The 24,251-nt window shown below is 38.9% G+C and overlaps 1 protein-coding gene across 1 annotated transcript in view; it reads right to left on the bottom strand.

The window, feature by feature from the left end:
* LOC122795996 overlaps positions 1–24,251 on the bottom strand; it is a 928,531-nt gene that overhangs the window by 511,362 nt on the left and 392,918 nt on the right. The window contains exon 4 of the mRNA XM_044064748.1: positions 20,228–20,494. Coding sequence (XP_043920683.1) covers positions 20,228–20,494 — 267 coding nt within the window. The remainder of the gene's footprint in view (positions 1–20,227; positions 20,495–24,251) is intronic.

The following is a 24,251-nucleotide window of genomic DNA, read 5'->3' on the forward strand; positions in this document are numbered from 1 at the left end:
AGCTAGCAGGTTGTGCATTGTCCTCCGAAGCTGAAAAGGATGTGTGTTCTATTGCAAAGTCCGGTACTTGGATTCATGTTCTCATTTTGACACTGTAGTACAGCACAACACTGGTGCTGCAGTCCGAAGGTCTTTCTTTCATATGATATGTTAAACCAATGCCTCACATGCTTGACACAGTGGTAACATAAAGATGGTGGAAATCCCAGGTCATTTACCAAAAAGAGAAGGGATATGCTCCCAGTGACCTAGACAAATGTCACCCAGGTTTAGTGTCAATAACACATTCAACAAAAATTAACAAATAGTTATAAAACAAGTGCTGTGGATTACTAGTTTCTGCCCTGCTTGTCCAGTATTTCGCAGTCAGCTGAAACAGTCTGTTAGCTAGCGCTACAAAATATATATTCCTGTTCACAGTAAGGTATTGGAGCACTGTAAAACTAGTTCAGAAATACTTCCACAAAAGTATGTTGATCTTGCACTTTCCTCAATATTTACAAATCTTAAATTATGAATATACAATATTCAGGAATCAAGTTATGAATATGTGTGTGTGTGTGTGTGTGTGTGTGTGTGTGTGTGTGTGTGTGTGTGTGTGTGTGTGTGTGTGCGTGTGTGTGTGTGTGTGTGTGTGTGTGTGTGTGTGTGTGTGTGTGTGTTCACAGTATATGGACAGGTTACACAGAACACAAAAATAGCAAGGCATTTATAGTGTTAGGTTTGGCCAGATCTTCTACATTCTAAGGACATTGAGAAATTTCTACCCTTTTTTAATGTGCATGCTGATAAAACACAGGTTTGACTATTTTACAGAAGTAGATAGCAGACCTGAATCTGAAGCTCAGTAGGTTGGATAGTCTTTCTCTACACCAGGTGATTGAATTCAGAAATATATTTATCTCATAAATAAAACATATTAAGCAGGCAATAATACTTACATTTTTAGTTAAAGGACCACTACCCTGTAAGGAAATTAAGCCATTGGAAAGTAGATAAGGTTTGGATACTGACTTCTCAACTCCCTGGGTTGGTGACAAATCAGTATGACTTAAATTCAATTGGCTTGACTACAAAGCGTTAACTGTTGACATAATCATCATTTGCACTTCTACAAATTGCAACTCAGTTGTACCAGCTGATCGTATCACAAATCATTAAGTCACTGGACCAGATGCTACTGTGGGTCCTGGAGGTGAGGCAGATCAAAAACATTACATTCCCCACAACTAAATGTATGGGATACTACGAAATCCAGCTTGAGTATCCTGATATCAGCTAACTAAAAAAAAAAAAAAATCAGCAAACAGCAGAAGCGCAAACAAAATAGTCCAAATACACATAACCTAGAATTTGCAATAAATGACTCAACCACACAAAAAAATTCCTAAACATAAAACAAAGCAAAAAATATTGTTTTCTGTAGGGTGACAAGCCACATGCTGCTTTATATTTACCAACACTGGGATCACAAAAAAACAGGAAAAAGTTATATTCCTTGTCCCCACTGTACCACCAGGTTAACAGTTGTCTCTTTCTTTCTAGAGCCATATAAACCTCTAGAGATAAATGTGTATGCATGTATGTATATATTAACTGAACACTAGCACTACTGATCAAATGTGCATTTTATCACATATTATGGAAATTCCACAACACTGGGGCAGAGAATTTGCCCTTTCTCCACTGTTGTATGATTTGAGAGTTGCTATCTATAATTATCTGAGGATGTGAGTCTTTAGCCCCTATTTAATGGGGGGGGGGTTGTTGCCAACACCAAAAAAGATTTTCTGTTTTTTTTTTCTTCTGGTATTTAGCTTTGTTAGTTGTTGTTGCTGAAATCAGTGTGGAATCTAAAGGACTTCTTTTGAGGAAAGAACACACACACACACACACACACACACACATACACATATATATATATATATATATTTATTTATTTATTTATTTATAGTTAAATAGCTATATTATAAATATAGATATAAGTGATATAGGTATTGACTATATATATATATATATATATATATATATATATATATATATGTGTGTGTGTGTGTGTGTATGTATATATATAAATATATATGTATATATATATATATATATATGTGTGTGTGTGTGTGTGTGTGTGTGTGTGTGTGTGTGTGTGTGTGTGTGTGTGTGTGTGTGTGTGTGTGTGTGTGTGTGTGTATGTACAGTATATGGACCCATGACATTAAGTCAAAGTAATGTAATGTTTTGTTGGAACCTATTGCATAAAACCCAAACAAGCAACATTCACCAATGAAAATAAAAAATGGAAAACAAGAAAACAGCATTATTTCAGGAGGGCAAGCCGCCCTGTACCTCTACAGCTACATATCTCTATACTAACTCAGAGTGATCGCGCTGAGTAGTAAGCAATTCAACCCCTGACCAGTGCATGCTTGATGGGGCACATGGCTCTCTCTTCAGTTATCTATTTCTGTTACTGAGATCAGTATTGATTCTAGTACTGTTTATGGTCACTGCACTGTAGTCTTTCAAATGATCAGTGACTCCAGAACTTAATAAATGACTAGAACTATGCCCTCATATTGAACATAATTGAAAGAAAGGGCTCCTGGCTTATATCTAGATAGTGCAGTTCTTATCTAATCATTCAAGTAAAATTTATAAAAGCATTACCCTGTGGACCACAATGAAACATTATCTAATTTTTAAGTAGATACATTGAAGTATTATTCATATTGCGCAGTTAAAAGCTGTGCTAAACATAAAATTATAGCTCAGATGAATAGCTGGCTCCTATAAATGATTGTGTCACAGCTATACACAGAAAAATCATGTGAAGAAGCAATTTATAAGGACTTATTAGAAACACAGAGAAACAATTTAAAAGAAATTCTTAGAAACACAGAGAAACAGTTCACAAGGACTTTTTACAAATGCTTGCATAGTAGTGATAGATCCTTGGGAAAATTATCAGTGTCTGCCTCCTCCATGTTCCCATATGCCTGTTAAGATTATAGCTAGGAAACTTAAGTCGCCATCCCACAACATTACAAAATGATTTAAAAGTCCTATCAATCAGGGTTCTAGATACCAAAATGCAGAACTTATAGTCACTCTCAGAATTTCATAGGTAGCATTGATTTATCGATAGACTACTTCCTAGGATCAGTTAATTTAATTTCTCACAATAAATATTCGTACAAAAGATTCAGAAGAACAAGCGAAATTACAACCATAATCTATTACTTTTCTTATCTAAAATGGCCATTAAAAATGTCAAGAATAATTAAGCCTAAACCTTGAGGGCCTCTCATCAGAAAGTTACAGTATACTTAATTCCTACAGGAAGTAATATACATTTTTCTGAATTCATTTGTTCAAAATAATACTAGCCATAATTTATACAAATATAATTTAATCTTAGTAAGCCCAAAAAGATCCATTAGTATGCTTTTCTTACAGGCCAGCTTTTCTCGTAAACGTTGACCTTTATGTCCATCTTTGCACGCTAACACAAATCTCTAATACAGCAATTATTCCACCAGCATCAAACTAAGTCGATCCAGTCAAGGCAGACAGAAAACCATAATATAAACGTCATTTCCCTTTAATATTCTTTCTGATTGATTCAGAAAAAAACTTTGATTTCTTACACAAGAAATGGCTGCTTACTACAATAAACATGCTAGCATTTTCCAACTTTGTAATACTTGTCTTAGTTAACAGGCACAATAACTCTTTTGTGAATGTTAAAATAGGGTGTGTTATGATTACAACAAGCAAAATTTATAAAAGTAGTACTCTGTGGCCCACAGTAAAGTATCATCTATGTTTTCACTTAAACAGTTTTATATACTATCTAGGGTCTATGTTAAATAAACGAACACAAAGTGTCGAGTACAACATACTTGAACACGTTTAAGCAAATGTTTATTTAATCGACAGCTCGAAATGTCATAATGCAGAATGTAGAAAAGTTTTGTTTGGCCACCTCTTCCTCCCAAGTGCTGTCGGACACTACACTACACTAACTGAAAGCAATACAAATGTGAATATGTATGCGATGCTCTCAACATATACGGGCACTTTTATTTTAATTTACAACAAGCAATGTACTTTTGTACCTGTTTTGAACCATGGTAATACCCTGTCCATTTAATACGTTCTTCACTATTTAGTTCCTTTTGTGTTACTGCACATCCTTTACAAGCAGCAATGCTAGTAATGTGTATCTGCATTGTACTGATCGTTGTGTTATGTTTACTTGTGTTTCATCTTGCAGTTAGTATGTAAGTCAGTGTAATGCGATAGTTTCATGGTTAGACTTTGGTGCTTAGTTTTATTCATGGTATGCTTGGCTGGAGTAGCTTACATGATGTTATACATCACATATTTCAGTGCTGGCCAAACAAAAAATTTCGGAACTCCTATTTCCGATGTTTAGAGCTGTTGATTAAATAAACGTTCGCTTAACAGTGTTTGAGTATGTTGTACTCGACATTTTAAGCGTTAAGTAATTAGGGACCTGGGGACCCAAGTTGATAGCAATCACTCATTTGACAACCACATGGCCAAAGTGGTTAGAAAAACATTTTATATAGCCCACCTAATCATGAAGGGATTCACATCTAGATCAGGGGAGGTCATCGTGCCTCTTTACTCATCCCTCATCAGGCCCATAATTGAGTACAATGCCCCTTTTGGGATGTACCTTACCAGACACCTGCAGCAACTGGAAAGACCCCAAAAGTACCTCACCAAGAGGATCAAAGGGCTCAAACAGATGCCATATGCTGCCTGGTTAAAGAAACTCCATCTCTACTCAGTGGCATACCGCCTGCTCAGAGGCAATCTGTGCCTGACGTATAAAGCCATGTCCAACCCAGAATTAATGGACATGCTGCACCTCAGAAAATCCAAATCCCATCGAGCTACGCGCTCGAGACTTGAACCTCAGCACTGAAATAAATAGGACATGCTGGAAGGACAGATTCATAACCCAGAGGCTCCCTTCACTCTGGAAAAAATCCCAGTCCAGGTTAGGCAGAGTCCCTCATTGACTCTCTTCAAGAGGAATCTTGATGAGTGGATGGGAGATAGTAGGTTTACCCCGGGTATCACTTCTGTGTCACTGTTAGACAGAGGCACAGTATACTAACCTCGAAAAAGGGCATAGCAAAATTCATTTAAAATGGGTGGCAAAAGGCAAACACACTCTGGCTAGGCTTATAAATGCCCTAGGGCAGATAGCCTAGTATGAACCTATGAACCTATGAACATAGACCCACTATCTATATTGTGCAGTTAAAAGCTAAACATGAAATTAATGAGTAGCTGGCTCATATAAATGATTGTGTCACAGCTATGCCACAGATATCCACTTTATTCATTGTTGTTTGCAATAACAGTTGAGTCCTTTGTAACCCTTAAACAATCCAGACAATATTTTTATTATTAAAACCACAGAAAAAGCAAGCACTTTCCAAGGATAGATGTTGATTTCTGCTAGTAACACAATGTAGCAATACAGTAGAAGGATCGAAAGAATACAGAGTAAGAGAAATAGAGGCACTTATTAGAAGCATATTGAAGGTAAGACAATCTGTGAATATTAACTGAGTGGTATTACTTTGTAATTCACTTGGGCTATATGGAGTTCATTGATCAAAGACTATTCCAGATAATGCAGTTTAGTCTTGCTTTGCTTTCTTGCTTTTTCCTCCCTCACATCTTCCAAACATTATGCTTCCCATACTCAGTTAACTCATTCATTCTACCTTAGTTGAGACACACTCACAGAAGGTAATCATCCAGGCAGCCTTCAGAGGTTTTCCATGCCCAAATTCATCCATCCCTATGGCAGCATTGATGAGCAGGCACCCCATAATACTAGCCCTTGGACATGTATGCCTCTGTGCATGCCATTATCCTGGGCTGCAGTGTTGAGGTGCTGCCTGTTTGGTATGTATCCTGACCCTTTTTGCTGCCTTCTGCTGTGACGCCCCAGCTGTTCTAGGTGTCAGTATTGCAGAAGATGGAGCTGCTAACGTCTAATAATAAAATATTCTACTGCATGCCTCTGTATTAACAATTTAGATTTCATGCAAGACCTACTGAGGCAGGGAATCATCCAGGTCAGGGAAAATACTCATGCCATTTGAAGGATCAGGTGGTGAGATAGGATGAAGTGACCAATGGCAGCTCACCTATCCTTATGGAAGGATTTGGAGAGAATTGCTGCCAAAAGAGATTGACAGATGTACTAATGCCATTATATATATTTTCGTACTGTTAAGAACTCTGACTGACATTTCCACAGACTGCTGGCTCCAAGCACCTGATGTTTTGTCCCCACTGAGTCCTTGTTTCCCTAGCTCTAGCAATTTGGTATGAGGCAATTAATATTCAGGGGGGCCCAGCCAGCAAACCAATACATCCATAATTGTGTGGTTGGAAGCCATGGAAATACCCGGGAGCATCAGACATGGTGTCTGTGGACATAGCCAGATGCTTAATGGCAGGTTGGAAAGGAAGAGAAATACAAAAAACTGGATCTCAAATTCATCTGTCAGTTAACAAATAGAATCTGAAACATATCTAGCAGTTAACAAATAGCATTATTATTTAAAAGTACTGAGAGGCAAAACTTTCAGAATGAGCAGAATAAGAGTGTACTTAATGAAGTCTGAAGAGTAATTGTTTATTTTCATGATTTCACAGTGACTGGGGTCATACAGCATTTTCAAAGAAAATGCACAGTGGTAGTATCAATATTGGCAGGGTGGGAGCCTGAAGGTGCTACAATGAAAATACAATACAAATAAGAGCTCTCTGTATTAAGAAATTATGAAGTTATAGTAATGTCTCAAAAAGTTCCATCGAAACTAACAGAAAAATATCTGCAATTTTATCTGCAAATAACTCACTACTGAGAAGTGGTAATCATTTCTGATTTGGAGAAGAATATCATCTTTTACGTTCAAAGAAGTAAATGATTAAGACCTCTCAAAACCAAAATATAATAAAAACTGCAAAACTTGCAAAATATTGGTGCATAAAAAGCAGGAACACGCTGCAGAAGTATTTTCAGCTTATTTAATAAATCACTGGTACTTCGGCTTTTCACCTTCAACGGATAAAACACAGTGTAAAGCAGACATCTTTTATGTGCAGGTTCAAACCCCTAATATTTTTAAACAATTAACTTCCATTAATGGATTACAGTGCTACCATCACATTTTAAAATATACACATTTTATAAATTTTATAAATGCATTTTAAATGCTTTTACAAAAAATATAGGTTCATAGGTAGGTACTAGGCTATCAGCCCAAGGGTCTACTTACGCCACCCAAGAAAGTTATTTTCCTGTGCCACAATAATAGAGATTAGTTCTACCATTTTTAACAAACAACAATATTTTTAACATTTTTAAGATTTCAAAAACATCTAATAAGCTTATTAATTCACCAAATTTAACTCAAGGTTAAGGCCCCTATGGAATAAAGTCCTATAATTCAAGATAAATTAACTTTCTAGTTCATTCAACTTCTTAACAACATCCCCCTTCTAGAGAGAATAGGCTGTGCTAAAATATTAAAGTAAAAGGAAGACACATTGCCCCATGTCTGTTAACAAAATGGTCAGCTACGGGACTTTTCATGTTCCTATTACAGATATCCCTCAGATATTCCATAATTCTAACCTTAACTGCTCATTTAGTTTGCCCAGTATACCACTTTGTAACTTCACAACCACAACCCACAATATAGACCACACCATATGAGTTTCAACTAAACCTACTTCTACAAACAAATCTTTTAGTATTAATATAACTACTTGAAATATTCCTAATATAACTACAAACCTTACAATGACCACATGCAAAGACACCAACAGACTCCTGAGGAACATTAGTTAAAGCCATATTAATAAATCCTTTAAATTAGCATATCACCCATAAGAAAATTTAACAATCTATTAAATAAAATTCCTACCAATTCATCTTCACGTACTATATACCATAAATCCAAAATAGCTTTTTTCATTAACTCCAAAAACCCAGAATACTTAGAAACAAAAAAGAATTCCCTATCCACACAATCATTAGGTTCAGGAAAAAAGCCTTTTCAACAAAATTCTTTTTTATTCAACCTACAATCCTGGGCTTTCTCCCCAATACCTCATCAAGAGCCTGACACAAACATTCCTCCTTAACCTCTTTCCACAAGTCTTTCCTTTCCTTCCATCAAAAATTTCATTTTATAGTTTTCTTCAGAAGTATTTCAAGCAATATCTTTAAATTCACCCAAAGGTGGTGATTTTAACAAATGGGGGGATGCATACTATCTGCATACAACATTTTTTTTACTGAAGTGTGTTTCTTAAAGGTTTAAACTGAATTTTCGTATCCATATCCACATACAATTCCACATCAGGAAACTGTGTATAAGAATCACCTTTCACCATAGAGAATTGTAAACCATGACCATTCATATTCAACTCATTAAAAAATGAGTCGAATTCTCTAACATCATCCTTACACAAAAAGATAAGGCCATCTATAAAACGCTTAAATAATATCAAATTATTTTTAAAAATTTCAGAACAATAGATGAACCCTCTCTCAAAATATTCCATATGTACATATAGACTTCTGCAGCGTGCTTCTGCTTTTTCTGCACCAGTATTTTCAAAGAAGTAAACATCCAGTTTATAGGTGCCAGAGGTGTACAGACAGAGAGTTAGATCAACATCTGAAAGATTATGATGGACTATTTTTTATCAAAAAGAAAAAGAAAAAAATCAAAAGAGAGACAGAGTGGGAGAAAATTGAGGAGTTTTGGTACCACCTGGTTTCAAGATTATTCTTGTGTATTAACTCATGCACAGGTATGGTATGACAGGACTGAGTGACAGTGATAATGCAAAAAAAAAGGTAGTGTTCAGGACACAGATAAAACCAGTGGGGCAATAGCAGTTTTTGCTTACACCTAATTCAGGTGCAGACAGCCTGTGTATTGTTTTTTATCCCTACAACATTAAGTATGTGTTTGTTGTGTCTTTTTATTCATTTACTTACTTACTTGCTTACTGTATGCTGATAAACATGGTACCTGACTAAATTAACTGTCAGTGGCTGTTCATTCAGCTTTTTGTGTGTCATATCGAATATTCTGTTAACTATATTTCAGTTTTCGTGTATCAGAGTTCTATAAAATAAAAATGAAAAGAAGTCAGAATCTAATGCTGTAAAAACTAGTAAAATAAACAAAGCACTGCAAATCTGATTTAAACATGTGCTCACATATTTTCATTGACATAGTACCTCTGTGTAAAACTTCAAACTTCAAATTAAAACCACTAATCACTATTCTACCTACTGGGTGATAATTTCAGTTAGAAATTTTTAAACCTCTTTATAGAATCACATTTTACATATTGATATAAGTACAAACTTGTTAACAGAAAAAAACAGGCCATAGTGATATTGTCATTAATTTTATGCAGTACACGTTTTCTTTTTAACAAATTATCATTCACTCCAGCATTATGTAATTTCGGTTAATTCCTGCTTTCCCTTAAACCTCACTTCACCTACTGCGCATTATTTGTGCCCACAAATTTTATTTATTTCTATGTAATTTGCTATTATCCATTTTCAAAAGACCTGTACCAGTTATTTTACAGGTACATAGGTAAATACTAGGCTAGCTATCCTTGAGGGCCATTGTAAGCCTAGCAAATTTCCCCTTCAAAGGTAAGAATCAAATCCTGTACCTTGCATTAGTGAGGTAAACACATTAACCATTATACCAAACCCCAACCTTTTACAATATTCAGTACTTCAATCACAACTGGATTAGATTTTGATTTCCATTTTCTAGTAGTTGTTTTTTGGCAGCAGTAGCATTAGACTTGTTAAGGTCTTACAATGTCTAGGCAATTCAGATCTTGTGTTCAAGCTAAAAATAATATTTTCCTTAGTTAACAACCATTTTTACCCCCCACATTTCTAACAAAGTATTCTGTATGGAATTTTTTAAATTTGCCAGCTTTCTACACACCTCAAAAGCATGTGCCCCTTTAACATCCTCTTTCCCATCACACCTCCAGCATATGCTCTCTACCTGATGAAAAAATCTATGAAGTCTGCTTGGGGTATAAAAATAGCTACGCAAACACATCCAAACAAAAATCCTATGCCTTCTGGACATTGTTGCATACATGTAAGCTATAAGGATATCCTCACATTGCTCCTTTGTAAATTACATTTAAAGACCAACTTTATAATCTCTTCTAACCTCTTCTGATTGATTTATGCAGTTATCATGCAATATTTCATGTCTCCTCACTGTCTCTTCTTCAACAGCGGCTTTCTGTTCTAGATGCAACTAAATGTCTGCTAGAGTTTGAATTTTACTTATCACGCCTCTATCCCCTTTTCTTTGCCCATACACTTTTATCAGTTCAGTCCCTGGTAGGGAATGTAGTCTCAAACCTGCAATCTGATCTTCTGCTTGGTTTATTCCTACTCTATTACCTTCCCATCTCTAATAATTTGCTCCCAATGCCTTGGTTTCTTTGCCAATTATCTCCTGTAAATTACAGCCCCCTCTTATCTATTTAAAAAAATACTTGCAGTCTTCCCTGTTGATTAACTCTATTTTCTCCCTTCCCATGTTAGCTTAGTTCTTGGAGTGCTTTCTGCTGCTTTATGACTATAACATTAGGTATGGTTGTTGTTTTTATCCTTAAAGGTCTGCATCCAAAATCCTTCTTTCTTCTTATTTCTTAAACTTTATTTTACTTATTTGCCTTTTGTTGACTGGATTGCTTACTCCTGTTTCACCTTTAGCTGTTTACACTTTAATTTACAATCTCATGCTTGTGTTATGAATATGGGCCTTAACTGTGTAGCTCTAAAGGATCCCCTCAGATTAGGTAGTCCACCTTGCTCTATGGGGAGGACCAACTTATCCCGTTTAACTTTTGCCCTCTTCTCTTACCAAATAAATTCCTCCAACTCATTGTTGCCTATAATGAGCAGCTTCTTCTCTGGTTGAGTAAAATATGCCTGACCGTACAGAAAACTAAAGGGAATAAAAACATTTTCACTATTTGTATCTTACTATCCATAGCCATAAGCAAGACCATCCAGTTTCTCAGTTTTTGTATTATCTTTTCTTAGCTGCCACACGTTATTTTAATACATACACCTAAATATTTCATATTATCATGTCCCCATAAATATGTACATCACTGAAATATTTCATGTGTGGGTACAGAGTTTACCACTATAGCCTTTGTTTCATAGTCATTATTTTTATATCCTAAAAAGACAAGAAACTGTCCCAAAATGTTCCACAACATGAAATGTCATTTTCTGGATTTTTCAAGTTTAAGATAATATCATCTGCAAATAAAGCTGACCTGTCTTGATGACCTTGCTGTACATATCATTGAATCTTTGCCAATAGCTCTAAATATGCATTTTAAATCTCTGTCTTGAAATTTTCCCATGCAACCCACCCATTCTACTGTTTTCTCAATCCACATCCCCTCTTACAATCTGACTTGACTTTCCTCAAGGTATGAACAACAACCCCCTCCCCCATAATAGAGATCCATCACTACAGACTTCATTCATAACTATGCTTTTATCATAAGATGCCTTTTGCAGCTGTTAGGGAAGCTTCTTTGTTTTGATTCTTTACTATATAATTTCTTACTGAGAAAACATAGTTGGAACATAGGTCAATTTCAGATTTCAAGGATGCCTAGTCCTGAAGAAGGAAAGAACCACCCAGGCCAAGGAAAGAGCAAGCAGCAACGAATGTTTGAACTTGCCAGACCACAGGTCTTTGTTGGTCAGCATTGCCAAATGATTGTGTATAGCTATACCTATAGAATAGACTTCTGTTTCAGTATGATCATTTTTATGGGTATGTATATGATTACCAGTTGTATTGGAATAACGCAAACATATAAGGTAAATAATAGGATTGACTAACAGCACTTCTTTAAAACAGCTAATTCTAGCATTCTAAAAATCAAGGCAATACATAATTTCACTTCAGGTTTTCAGTATTTTATGCATGTCAAGGACGTCCCTAGACCTTCCCAGTAACAGAGAATGGTTCTAAGTATCTATGACATTGATCAACTTTTATCATTAGTAATAAAAATGAATAACATCTTCATACTTACATGTGCAGGAACTAAGCTAAATTAAATCTAGCTCTTGCAAGCTTTCAGGAGGTCAGGTTTTCTGCTCCTCATCAGGGATCAAATATAGAACAGAAATATTCTGGTCCAGACTACATCAGATTTTAAATGTTTGGTAAAGAATCTTTGGAAGGAAAGTGTATGACCTTTCTGGTTCAGCTAGTTGTAGCAGTTATCTTCAACACAGCTGTTGTTTTCATCCCCTCCCTAGCTGGATCTGTATGTTTAATTCCACCTTCTTTACATCAGCAGAACTGTATTTCATCTTGAAGAAGGAAGTTCCGTGAACCTACTACCCCTTCAGTAAACTAAGATGTTCTGGTCTCTTTTCTACAGATCCAGTTGATATTCTGACCTGGTTTGGTTCAGCTGTTCTAGCTTGGTTAGGTTCATAGGTTCATAGGTTCATACTAGGCTATCTGCCCGAGGGCATTTATAAGCCTAGCCCATTGTTTTGTGGCTTACGCCACCCCTTTAGTATGGGGAACTATACCCATTATTTTGCTGTGCCTCTGTCGAGCAGTGACACTGAGGTAATTCCTGGGGTATATCTGCGATCTCCCATCCATTGGTCAAGATTTCTCTTGAACAAGGCCAGCGAGGTGCTCTGCCTCACATGTACCGGGATTTTGTTCCACAGCATAGGGAGTCTTTGGGTGATGAATCTATCCCTCCAGCACGTCCTATTAATAGCCGTGTCGAGGTTTAAGTCTCCGCCCTTGTGGCTCTGATGGATCTAGATTTTTGAGGTGAAGCATATTCATCAAATCTGGGTTTGACATGGCCTTGTATGTTAGGCAAAGGTCACCTCTGAGCAAGCGGTAAGCGACTGAATAGAGCTGGAGTTCTTTCAGTCGGGCAGCATAGGACAGATTTTGAGACCCTTTATCCTTTTGGTGAGGAACTTTTGTGGCCTCTCCAGCTGCTGCAAGTGTCGGGTCAGATACATTCCGAATGGGGCATTGTACTCAATCATTGGTCTGATGAGTGATGAGTAAAGGGAGACTATGACCTCCCTTGATCTAGATGAGAATCCCTTCATGATAAGGTGGGCAATGTAGAAGGACTTCCTAACTACTTTAGCTACATGGGTGTCGAATGACAGACTACTATCAACCTGGGTCCCCAGGTCCCTGATAACTTCTTCTGTGCTCAGTGGATTGCCACCTATTTGGTAGCTAGGGGTAACCTTGTTTTTCCCGAAGGGTATGACTATGCATTTTTTGGCATTTAACTTTAGGCCGTGGCTCTGGCACCAGTTATCCGTTTCTGTGAGACCCTTCTGAAGGATATCTGTGTCAGATGTGTTTTCTACTATGGCCCCAGTTTGCAGTCATCTGCAAACTTTGTCAGCCATAACCCTCCTGTGTTTGCTTGTACTTGGAAAAGTAGATTCCAAACAAGAGTGGGCCCAGGACTGAGCCCTGTGGGACACCACTTGTGACAGGCTTTGAGTCTGACATGGCGCCAGCAACTCTGACCCTGTGGGTTCTGTCACTCAGCCAGTTTGCAACCCATCTTGTGATGTATGGGTTAACATTTAAGCTGATGAGTTTTTCAATGATACCCGAGTGGGGTATTGTATCGAAGGCCTTAGCCAGATCGAGGTAGGCTGTATGGACTGCCTTTCCCTCATCAATGGCTTTGGTGACTGTTTGAAAAAGTCAACCAAGTTTAAAAGGCATGATCTGCCTTTGACAAAGCCAAACTGGGTTGGATCCAAAGTCTGCAAATTCCCTATGTCTTTATTTATGAGGTCCATTATGATCCTCTCCATGGCTTTGCAGATAAGGCTTGTCAAGCTAATGGGCGGTAATTTCCAGGGTCTGTGGAGGCACCGCCTTTGTGAAGTGGGACCACAGTTGCAGTGCGCCACTCCTGGAGTGCGTATCCAGAGGTAAGACTTTGATTAAACAGCTGTCCTAGCTGTGGGTTTAATTCCTCATTGAGTTCGTGGAGCACACAGCCGGGGACACCATCGGGTCCCATGGATGCTGTGTTTTTGCTTTGGAGAGAGCAGTTCTCACTTGGGCGCTGGAGATGTTTGGGGGCTGCACTCATTTGGTATAGATATCTCTCCTTTTGGGGGGAGGGAGAAGTTTGCACTGAACCTGTCAGCCAGTATGTTGGCAATGTCTGTAGGATCAGTAATCTTCACATCATTTTGAACTAGTTCTGAGCATATCTGGGAGTTTCCTCCTAGGTTTCTAACATAGCTAAAGAAGGCCTTATGATTGTCTTTTGAGTCTTTAGCTATTTTTCTCTCGAAATTTGCTTTGGATGATTTTATGAGAGCTCTTAGTTTTTACTTATAGTGATCAAGGGTGTCTTACCTTTTAAGGATTTTGCTCTATCTTGTAGTAGCTTCCTCCTTTTGTTGTAGAGTTTGTTTATGGCTGGGGTCCACCAGACTGGACGCTTGCCTTTGGTACAAAGAGTCTTTGTTTTGCTTGGGATTGCATTATCCATGCAGTCCTGCAGGTGCTGGTAGAAGGCGTTTGTAAGTGATTCAGCGGCTTGAGTATTGTTTTCCGCCGGCTCGGGGCCTGAAAGGAGACCACACTAGTCTTTAGAAGTGTGAAGTCGGCTTTTGAGAAGTTCTTTACTGTGGTCTTTTTTATTTCAGGTGGGGGTGGGATGAGGACCTCCAGCGAGATTAGTTTGTGATCTGATCTCACCAGTGAGGGGTATACTTCCAGTGTTGAACATTGTGCTCCCATGTTCGTGATGATGAGATCAAGTATGTTATCTCCTCTTGTGGGGATGGTGACTAGTTGTTCCATGGCATTTGAGTTTATGAATTCCAGGAACTTTTGGGCTAGGGTGTTTGGGCTTGAGTAGTGTTCCCAGTCTATATTAGGGTAATTGAAGTCACCTAGTATGATGGTGTTTGGTGATACATGTATCCCCTCTAGTGTTTTCAGGAAGGCCATGTGAGTTTCCTGAGTTTGTGAGGGTGGCCTGTAACATGCTACAATTTGCAGAGCAGTCTTGCCTATGGTTAATTGCACCTGGATGGTCTCCGATGCATCGTGCGTTGCCACCAGTCTTGAGGTGTGGGTGTCCTTGATGAATATGGATACCCCTCCTTTCTTGGTATTGTCCGGATTTTGGGGCCGGAACGCATGATATGAGGTAAAACCTGATAGCGCTGGGGTGCTCTCAGGAGCCTTGAACCAGGTTTCTGTCACAGCACAGACATCGATGTTCTCCATACTGAGAAGGGCCTCGAGTGCGTGCATTTTGAGATTTAGACTTCTGGCATTGAGCAGCATTACCCTTAGTTTTTTCCTTTTTGTGTTCTAGGGTGGTAGGTTTAGAATTTGAGCCTTGCCTAAAAAGGCACTATGGGGGTGGCAAGAGCCTTTGCCAATATCCGGAATCTCAGGGGTGACAGGTGCAAGCCGTCCCTTGCGAAGCAGCGTGGCTTGTCCAGCATGTCATCCCAGGCAGACAGATACTGGATCCCCTTTGAATGACACCAGTGTTTAAGCCAATTGTTAAAGCTGATCATCTTATCTCTGTATTGTGGCATCATTCTTGGTGAAGGTAGGATACTGCTCAAGGTCAGGGTCATACCTGCCTGGGCTACATAATCAGAGAGCTCCTCAATGTCTCTTTTCATGTAGTCCAAGGAGGTACGTCTCAGGTCGTTTACACCAGCGTGGACAATGACTGAGTCATATTTGTACCTGCTGTTGAGAGACCTGAGTGCTTGTGTTATGTGGCGGATTCTAGCGCCCGACAGGCAGCTTACTGTGACCTTCTCCTTACTCAGTCTGGTGAGCGGGACATCAGTGTGTCTGACTATGGAGTCACCAATGACTAGTGTGTCTGGCATTGTGTTTGGCCTTAAGGGCTGTGACTGTTTGACACTCTGACTGTGAGGTCTATGTGTTGCGGGTGTTGTGTTCTGAGGTGGTGGTTGTTTGGGTGTCTGCTTTGGTGGCCTCTGCTGTTTTGGTAGATTTTTGATCAGAGCCTCCGAGTATGTCTTTGTGTGTTTATGTGTATGATTTGAGGTTGTAATGGTACTATGTGAGACTGGGTCTATAGTGTGTGTGGTAACCTTCTCCTCCTGACTGGTCTTGCCAGTCCTATGTTGAGAGAGCTCAGCCTCCAGTTTGGCCGTATAGTTGCATCTCTCGCATGTATTTGTGTTTTGTGGGAGGAGGAAAGGGTTGTCTGTGTACATGAGGCAATTGAAACATTGCCTCAATATTCCCAGGTTCACCAGCTGAGCAGGAGAGGACACTAGCAACTGATCCCTCGACATGCTAGAAGGGTAGATGAAAAACTTTAAAAAAAGATTCCGGGGGACGTGGGTGACCGAGAAATGGGGGGTTGCCTTTTTGTGGTACTATCTATGACAAGAGTGCCGTATCAAGGTAATAAGTACTGTAGGAGCAAGTGCTAGGTTTAATAGATAGAGAATAGTCTACTTGGAGTCAAGTAGAGTTGATCTTTTTAGTTATAGGATACGCTGATTTGATCAGTAGTATAGTTCGAGGAAGGTAGTTTTAAGGAAAAATTTGAAGAGTGGACTTTAGGTAGCCCGAATAGTTTAAACCTGCTTAACCGGCACTGCCCTAGTGTGCAACAGTGGCAGCTCCGCGCTAAATCACTCTAAATCGCGCTAACGCGCGTTTAGCGCGTTTTATACCAGGGGGCTGGAAAAAGCTAGAAACTGGCCCAAAACGACCAATAAACTACTAGTTACTGGCTGAAACCTCACAAAACTGGACAAAAGGCAGCTCAATGCTTCCCACTCCCACTGGTAAGCAAGGTAGCTTCCCTTCCCCCAAATAAGGCAAGGAAACAGTACACAGGAACTACAACCAAAGCCCAGGAATCAGCAACTTTGAAACTGGACTAAACTAGTAAAGCAGGAAAGCAAGGTAGCTTCCCTTCCCCCAAATAAGGCAAGGAAACAGTACACAGGAACTACAACCAAAGCCCAGGAATCAGCAACTCTGAAACTGGACTAAACTAGTAAAGCAGGAAAAACAAGAGATATTTTTTCTTTTTTGCTTTTTTTCACAAAACAGGCAGAAACAGGTACAGCAAACACTTATAAATGCTATGAATCAGCTACTACAGCTTACACAGAAGAATTTGCTACAAATACAGTCAAATAGTAACAAACAAGGATTCCAAGTGCAATATTAAGTTAAATGCAGTAAAACAGCTTCAATGTAACAGAAAGGCAGGCGAAATACAGTTGCTAGGTATTCAGATGTGGAAAGCAACAAAAATATACTTAGTATCAAGAAAAGTCGCTTATTCAGCTCTCTGCAGCCTGGATTACTCTGCTGGCCCACGTGGAGTCTGTGCTGAGTAGGTACAAGCTGAAAGTTTTATACCAGGGGCTGGAAAAAGCTAGAAACTGGCCCAAAACGACCAATAAACTACTAGTTACTGGCTGAAACCTCACAAAACTGGACAAAAGGCAGCTCAATGCTTCCCACTCCCACTGGTAAGCAAGGTAGCTTCCCTTCCCCTAAATAAGGCAAGGAAACAGTACACAGGAACTACAACCAAAGCCCAGGAATCAGCAACTCTGAAACTGGACTAAACTAGTAAAGCAGGAAAGCAAGGTAGCTTCCCTTCCCCAAATAAGGCAAGGAAACAGTACACAGGAACTACAACCAAAGCCCAGGAATCAGCAACTCTGAAACTGGACTAAACTAGTAAAGCAGGAAAAACAAGAGATATTTTTTTCTTTTTTTCTTTTTTTCACAAAACAGGCAGAAACAGGTACAGCAAACACTTATAAATGCTATGAATCAGCTACTACAGCTTACACAGAAGAATTTGCTACAAATACAGTCAAATAGTAACAAACAAGGATTCCAAGTGCAATATTAAGTTAAATGCAGTAACAACAGCTTCAATGTAACAGAAAGGCAGGCGAAATACAGTTGCTAGGTATTCACATGAGGAAACCACCAAAAAATATACTTAGTATCAAGAAAAGTCGCTTATTCAGCTCTCTGCAGCCTGGATTACTCTGCTGGCCCACGTGGAGTCTGTGCTGAGTAGGTACAAGCTGAAAGTTTTATACCAGGGGGCTGGAAAAAGCTAGAAACTGGCCCAAAACGACCAATAAACTACTAGTTACTGGCTGAAACCTCACAAAACTGGACAAAGGCAGCTCAATGCTTCCCACTCCCACTGGTAAGCAAGGTAGCTTCCCTTCCTCCAAATAAGGCAAGGAAACAGTACACAGGAACTACAACCAAAGCCCAGGAATCAGCAACTCTGAAACTGGACTAAACTAGTAAAGCAGGAAAGCAAGGTAGCTTCCCTTCCCCCAAATAAGGCAAGGAAACAGTACACAGGAACTACAACCAAAGCCCAGGAATCAGCAACTCTGAAACTGGACTAAACTAGTAAAGCAGGAAAAACAAGAGATATTTTTTCTTTTTTCTTTTTTTTCACAAAACAGGCAGAAACAGGTACAGCAAACACTTATAAATGCTATGAATCAGCTACTACAGCTTACACAGAAGAATTTGCTACAAATACAGTTGTTTACTGCTGTATTCCATAAATACTTTCACAGTGTACTGCAATGCAGTTGTCAGTAGCACCAAGCTAAGAATATTCTGGAAATGTCTAATAGTTTTCATGCATGAAGGTCTCTGCCTAACCTAAATAAAGAAAATGCAGTTTATGTCAGCAACAACTGGATAAGCCTTCAATGTGACCGCAACATGTGCAGTCAATGACACTGGTCTACAATCCCCACTGTGGCATCATGAAACTTAAAGACTGCTAAAAATAAACTATTTGCATATCAAGTGAACCAGAGTACAGTAATTACAGTAGCTTTACAAACAAAGATGAAAGCAGAAAGGAGTTGTCTTTTGTTAGAAGTGTAAATATTCTCTAATGTGAAACACATTTGTAATTTTGAGTTTTAATGGCAGATGTCCCCTGTAGGAATGGCTAAGCATGGCTGTGTGGTGCAGAGGGATGGAGCTCTGACTATGACCCCGGTGACTGGGAGCCAGACAGGGAGGGAAGAAGAGGCATGGTCCTCTCACCTCTTTCAGAGAGGTGGGGAAGGTTGCATGCACAAGGAGGCACAATGGGTAGGTACATTTCCCTGGTACAGACAGGGACAAACCACCTCCTGTGCTTTGGGGTTGGAGTGGGGCTGCCAGAAGGGAACACCCCTCGTGGAAGTGAGGAGATAGCCTTTGTGGTCGCCCCACTGAGTGATGCCTTCCCTTGCTTTCAATGACATATATTCCAGAGTGTTAGGGTTAAATAAGAAAAACTATAATCACCCAATGACTGATGAAGTGATTGCCATTCTTGCTCAACCGTCACCCCAGTTTTGGGGAAACAAATGGGCCATTTGGCTAGGAGGAGTCTGATGCCTGGTGGGTAGCAGGGACAAAGTGACCAAAACAAAAAAAATATGTATATATAAATATATATATATATATATAGAGAGAGAGAGAGAGAGAGGGAGGGAGAGATACTATAGGAATAGCTGTAGAAGTTGACAATATAAATATATTTTATGTCTGCATATTATCAGGGTTCATTCCCACTGAAGAATCTTGCTCAACATCTGCATTACCAAAGGCTATCTGTTACACAGCATTTTGTATTGTAATTTCATGGCACTGGTAACAAATTAGCATACACTTTTTATGTTCCATACATATATAACTTGGAAGGATGTCTCGTCTGCCTTATCAAAGGATTTCTGTTATGCAATGTCTTGCATCATACATTCATGGTACTGGTAACAGATTACTATGCACTTGTTACATTCCACACTAAAATAACAATAAAGTAACATGCAAGGATTTCTTATCTGCTTTACCAAAGGTCCTGGGTTTCACAGCATTTGATATCACAGCTTCATGGCACTGGTTACAGCTTGCTATGCACTTGTTAAATTCTGCACATATTCAAAATAACATCTAAGTAGATCTTTAGATAAGAAAAAAATCAGAACACATGAATAATACAGACATCTATTTCTTACCCAGCATTCTTATTTTCAAAATGTTCCCTGATTGGTCAGAGTGCATATGATGTGATAATATGAATGGTTCATTTTCAAGCCAATATTTAACATCTTCCTCATCATCAGAGAAGCGATCTTGATTGCAGCCCAATGTATTAAAGGCTGGAGGTAATGTAGGACTTTCTTTTGAAAGAATGTCCATGTAAACTGTAGCTCCAGGTTGGGATAAGGCCTCCGAGAGTAAACTGTCAGGTCTGGGCTGAACTATATTATGCCCTGAATCATCTGTTGAAAAAAAAAATAGAAAAATGTCAAACCAGATATGCAAAAATGTCTTTCATAGTTTCCCAATCTGTTTTTATATTTCTTAATATATTAGCTCATTAATTTAATGTTTAGTAGTGCTGCCAACTTGTGCACATCACTTCACAGAAGCAGGATGGTTTTGTGGCACAACATGCTAACCTTAGTACCACAGCAGCACATTTAACTGTGAAGCACACGCGGCTAAATCTAGTATGCAGAGACTACATAACCTTCATGTCATTATCTGAGAGTATCAGTGGCACAGCACCTCCATTTCAATACTTGTCCCTTCTCGATTTGCAGAGCAAGTGCACCCTTAATCTAACACAGCATGAAAACAAATCCATGTAGCGCTCTGCAACCATTACCAGGCTAAGACAGATAACTACAGAATGACACAAACTCTCTGTTTGCTACATTATGTATGTGTAAAGAAATGGACACATTATGTGAGCTCCTCTGCTACTGCCAATATCCACATTTATCTAGTCTTAAATTTACAGGCTTTCTTATTCATGCATCTTTAAACCCAGTCTGATTTACTCTTTATAATCTCTGACCATTATTTATTATAAGGGACTTAACAGCACACACACATCATAATATGTTATATTAGACAGTTGGTATAACAACAGTTTTGATTCATTGAAGCTTAAATTCAGGAAGCTATGCATTGATTATGCATTGATTTATTTTTCAGCCTTGCACTAAGTGTAAATTTCAACTGTAGAATCACTTGAAAGGAAATGGTAGAGAAGTTTACAGAAAGGAAAGTAGCAAAACAAACACACGTGCGCGCGCGCACACACACACACACACACACACACACACACACACACACACACACACACACACACACACACACACAGGCATATCCTTGTTGTCCTGTTTGTATAATATTGTCAGATCTCTGTGCACTTCAAAATAAACTAGCATTTTTATTTCCACAGACATGCAAATTTTGATAACATGCTTTTCTGTTCCAGTTATTAATATTAATAGGTAGCCATTAAGCCTGACATTATTTTTACCTACACCATTTCTTAATCTGCCTTAGATAATGAGCTATTTGTATGCTAATACCCTATTAGAGAATGAACATTCTCCAGCAGGATATTAATGTACAGATACCACCTGCTAAAAACAAGTCCCTGGCATCACAGCAGCATATTAAGCTGCCTTGAAGCTCGGACAGAAAAGAAGCAAACAGCTGCCAATTTTTTACCCTCGCTAAACGTGGCTTTGCTATTTAGCAAGCATAAGAAAAAGTAAATAAGATAAAAAAGTAACACGTGTGAACATGTCTGTGTGCATGAATATGAGACAGAGACATGCAGAGACACTATCCAACTTCCTCACTTTAGAATTCATGATAAAGCCAGCACTGGAGGAGTGGGATTCTTCATACAGAAAGTAGTCTGATGCTGTGATTTCTGCCTTCATTGCCTGGCAGTGCCCTACAGTGATTTACATGGAAGAAAGATCAAAATTAGTGACATGGGGGGGTGCAATGCCTTACAGTTTATGATTTTTTTCTTCATTCATTTGATCGCAATGAGACATCTGAAGTCTAGTACTCACTCAAAAATGTAGCAGTAACTGGTGGACACCTTTGTATGCATGTATGTAGGTGTCTCTCTGTATGTACGTGTAAACATTAAATACTTACACACTTTATATTTTGGATGTAAAATATTTCCTCTGACATCATTTACATATTTTACAGCAAGTCTGGAACATTAGGGGGAAGAACTATTTTGCATCATTAGTATATAAAAACAATTATATACTGGGAGCACGAGGAAGGTGGGAGAAAAAAAGAGCAGAGAAGACACCGCCACTTTACCCGTGATCATACTTGTATTGTGCTTCAGGACATAATTACAGGCAGCTTGTACGGAAGCATGTATTCGCCTCATAATGGTAAGCATTTCACAGAGTTGTTAGCAGTAGAAAGGGGAGAATTGCAAGTGCATAAATAAAAATGCTTGACTGTGCACAGTGTATGATGCTAACAGTCAACATTTGCTTCTTACCTTCTGTGGGAATGAATGCACCTGTGGGCTCTCACTACTGGAAGAATGAATTGGACTTTAGGGCTGTCAAAGTGGAGGCTTGTTAGTCAATCTTGAGGCCTGTTCCCTCCCCCACAAAATAAAAAAAAACAAGCAGCTTCCCATTTTCTGACTTCTTTGCACTTAAACTGGTGCTATTTACCATTTAAATTAGCCATCCAAAGAAGTTATAAAATAAGATTTTTGAAGCTATTGCCATTATCTGCCAGAAAGTTCACTAAAATACAAGTGCAGAAGAAGCGATTACATAACTGGAGAAAAGAAGTAATATCAGCAAAGACACATTTCAAGGAAGCAATTTGACGTTTAAAAATGCTACTCTATTATTTTAGCCATCGTACAAACTATATTGCCTGCCATAACATCATTCATACCTATGCTTTCCAATTTGGGTAGTACATTTTTATTCTGAAAATGAAATGTAATTCAGCCTGTCTAATATACAGTTATGTATGCTGTTGTACTTTATTTGGGACCATAGACCCATTGCACTTCAAATCTGTTTTGTGCTACAGATGGATGACAGGACAATTATTTAAATAAAATTTGGCCTCTGTTGCAGGGCAGGTGATCTAAATTGGATATTACAATTATAGGTTAATTAACAACTAACTATTCATTTAGCATAAACTTATAAATGTGGTTTGCAGCCAATTCCATTATCAAACGTTCATAACTTGCAAAATATATTTAAGGTTGTTCTATTTTTCTGAAGGCACTAGCAATGCTCCTTCAGCTTATACTTAGTGTATCTAGCGCACCATTACTATCACATAGCAACACAAAACATGCAACCACTTTCACGGAGGGTCTCTTAAAAAATCTGCCCAAACAACAGAGATCTCTGAGGCACAAATGCAAGCAACCATTCCATCCAAGCATAACCCACAAGACACATAGCCCTCATGACCAGTGTGCCACTCAAGCTAAGCCCCTAAGGCAGAACAATGTACAATCACATTAGTCATAGGTGACTCAATTGTAAGGCACACTGACGTCCCACTCACTAGGCTGAATAAGGAGAAAGTCACGGTCAGCTGCCTGTCGGGTGCCATGATTCACCACATAATGCATGCACTTGGGTCTCTCTGCACCACGTACAAATATGACTCCATCGTACATGTTGGTGTGAATGACCTAAGATGTACCTCCCTGGACTACATGCAAAAGACATGGAGGAGCTCTCTGATCTTGTAGCCTAAGCAGGTATGATCCTAGCCTTGAGTAGCATCCTACCATCACCAAGAATGATACCACAGTACAAGCAGAAAATGATTGAATTCAACAATTGGCTAAGTTTCTGGTGTCATTCAAAGGGGATCCAGTACCTATCTGCTTGGGATAACATGATAGACAGATCTCAATGCTTTGCCAGAGACGGCCTGCATCTGTCAACCCTGGGATTCCGGATACTGGCAAAGGTCCTTCCCACCTCTATAATGCCTTTTTCAGCAATGCCCTGAAGACAAATTTACCACCATAACATCTGCTAGTAAACGCATCCTAAGGTTTATGCTACTCAATGCCAGAAGTCTAAATCTCAAAATTCACTCGCTCGAGTCACTCCTCAAAATGGAGAACATCGACATCTGTGCAGTAACAGAGACCTGGATCAAGGCTCCTGAGAGCACCCCTGCATTACCAGGTTACAATTCATATCA

Source organism: Protopterus annectens, chromosome 1.part0, assembly GCF_019279795.1.
Source record: "Protopterus annectens isolate FY-2018-M chromosome 1.part0, PAN1.0, whole genome shotgun sequence".
Taxonomy (NCBI): domain Eukaryota; kingdom Metazoa; phylum Chordata; order Ceratodontiformes; family Protopteridae; genus Protopterus; species Protopterus annectens.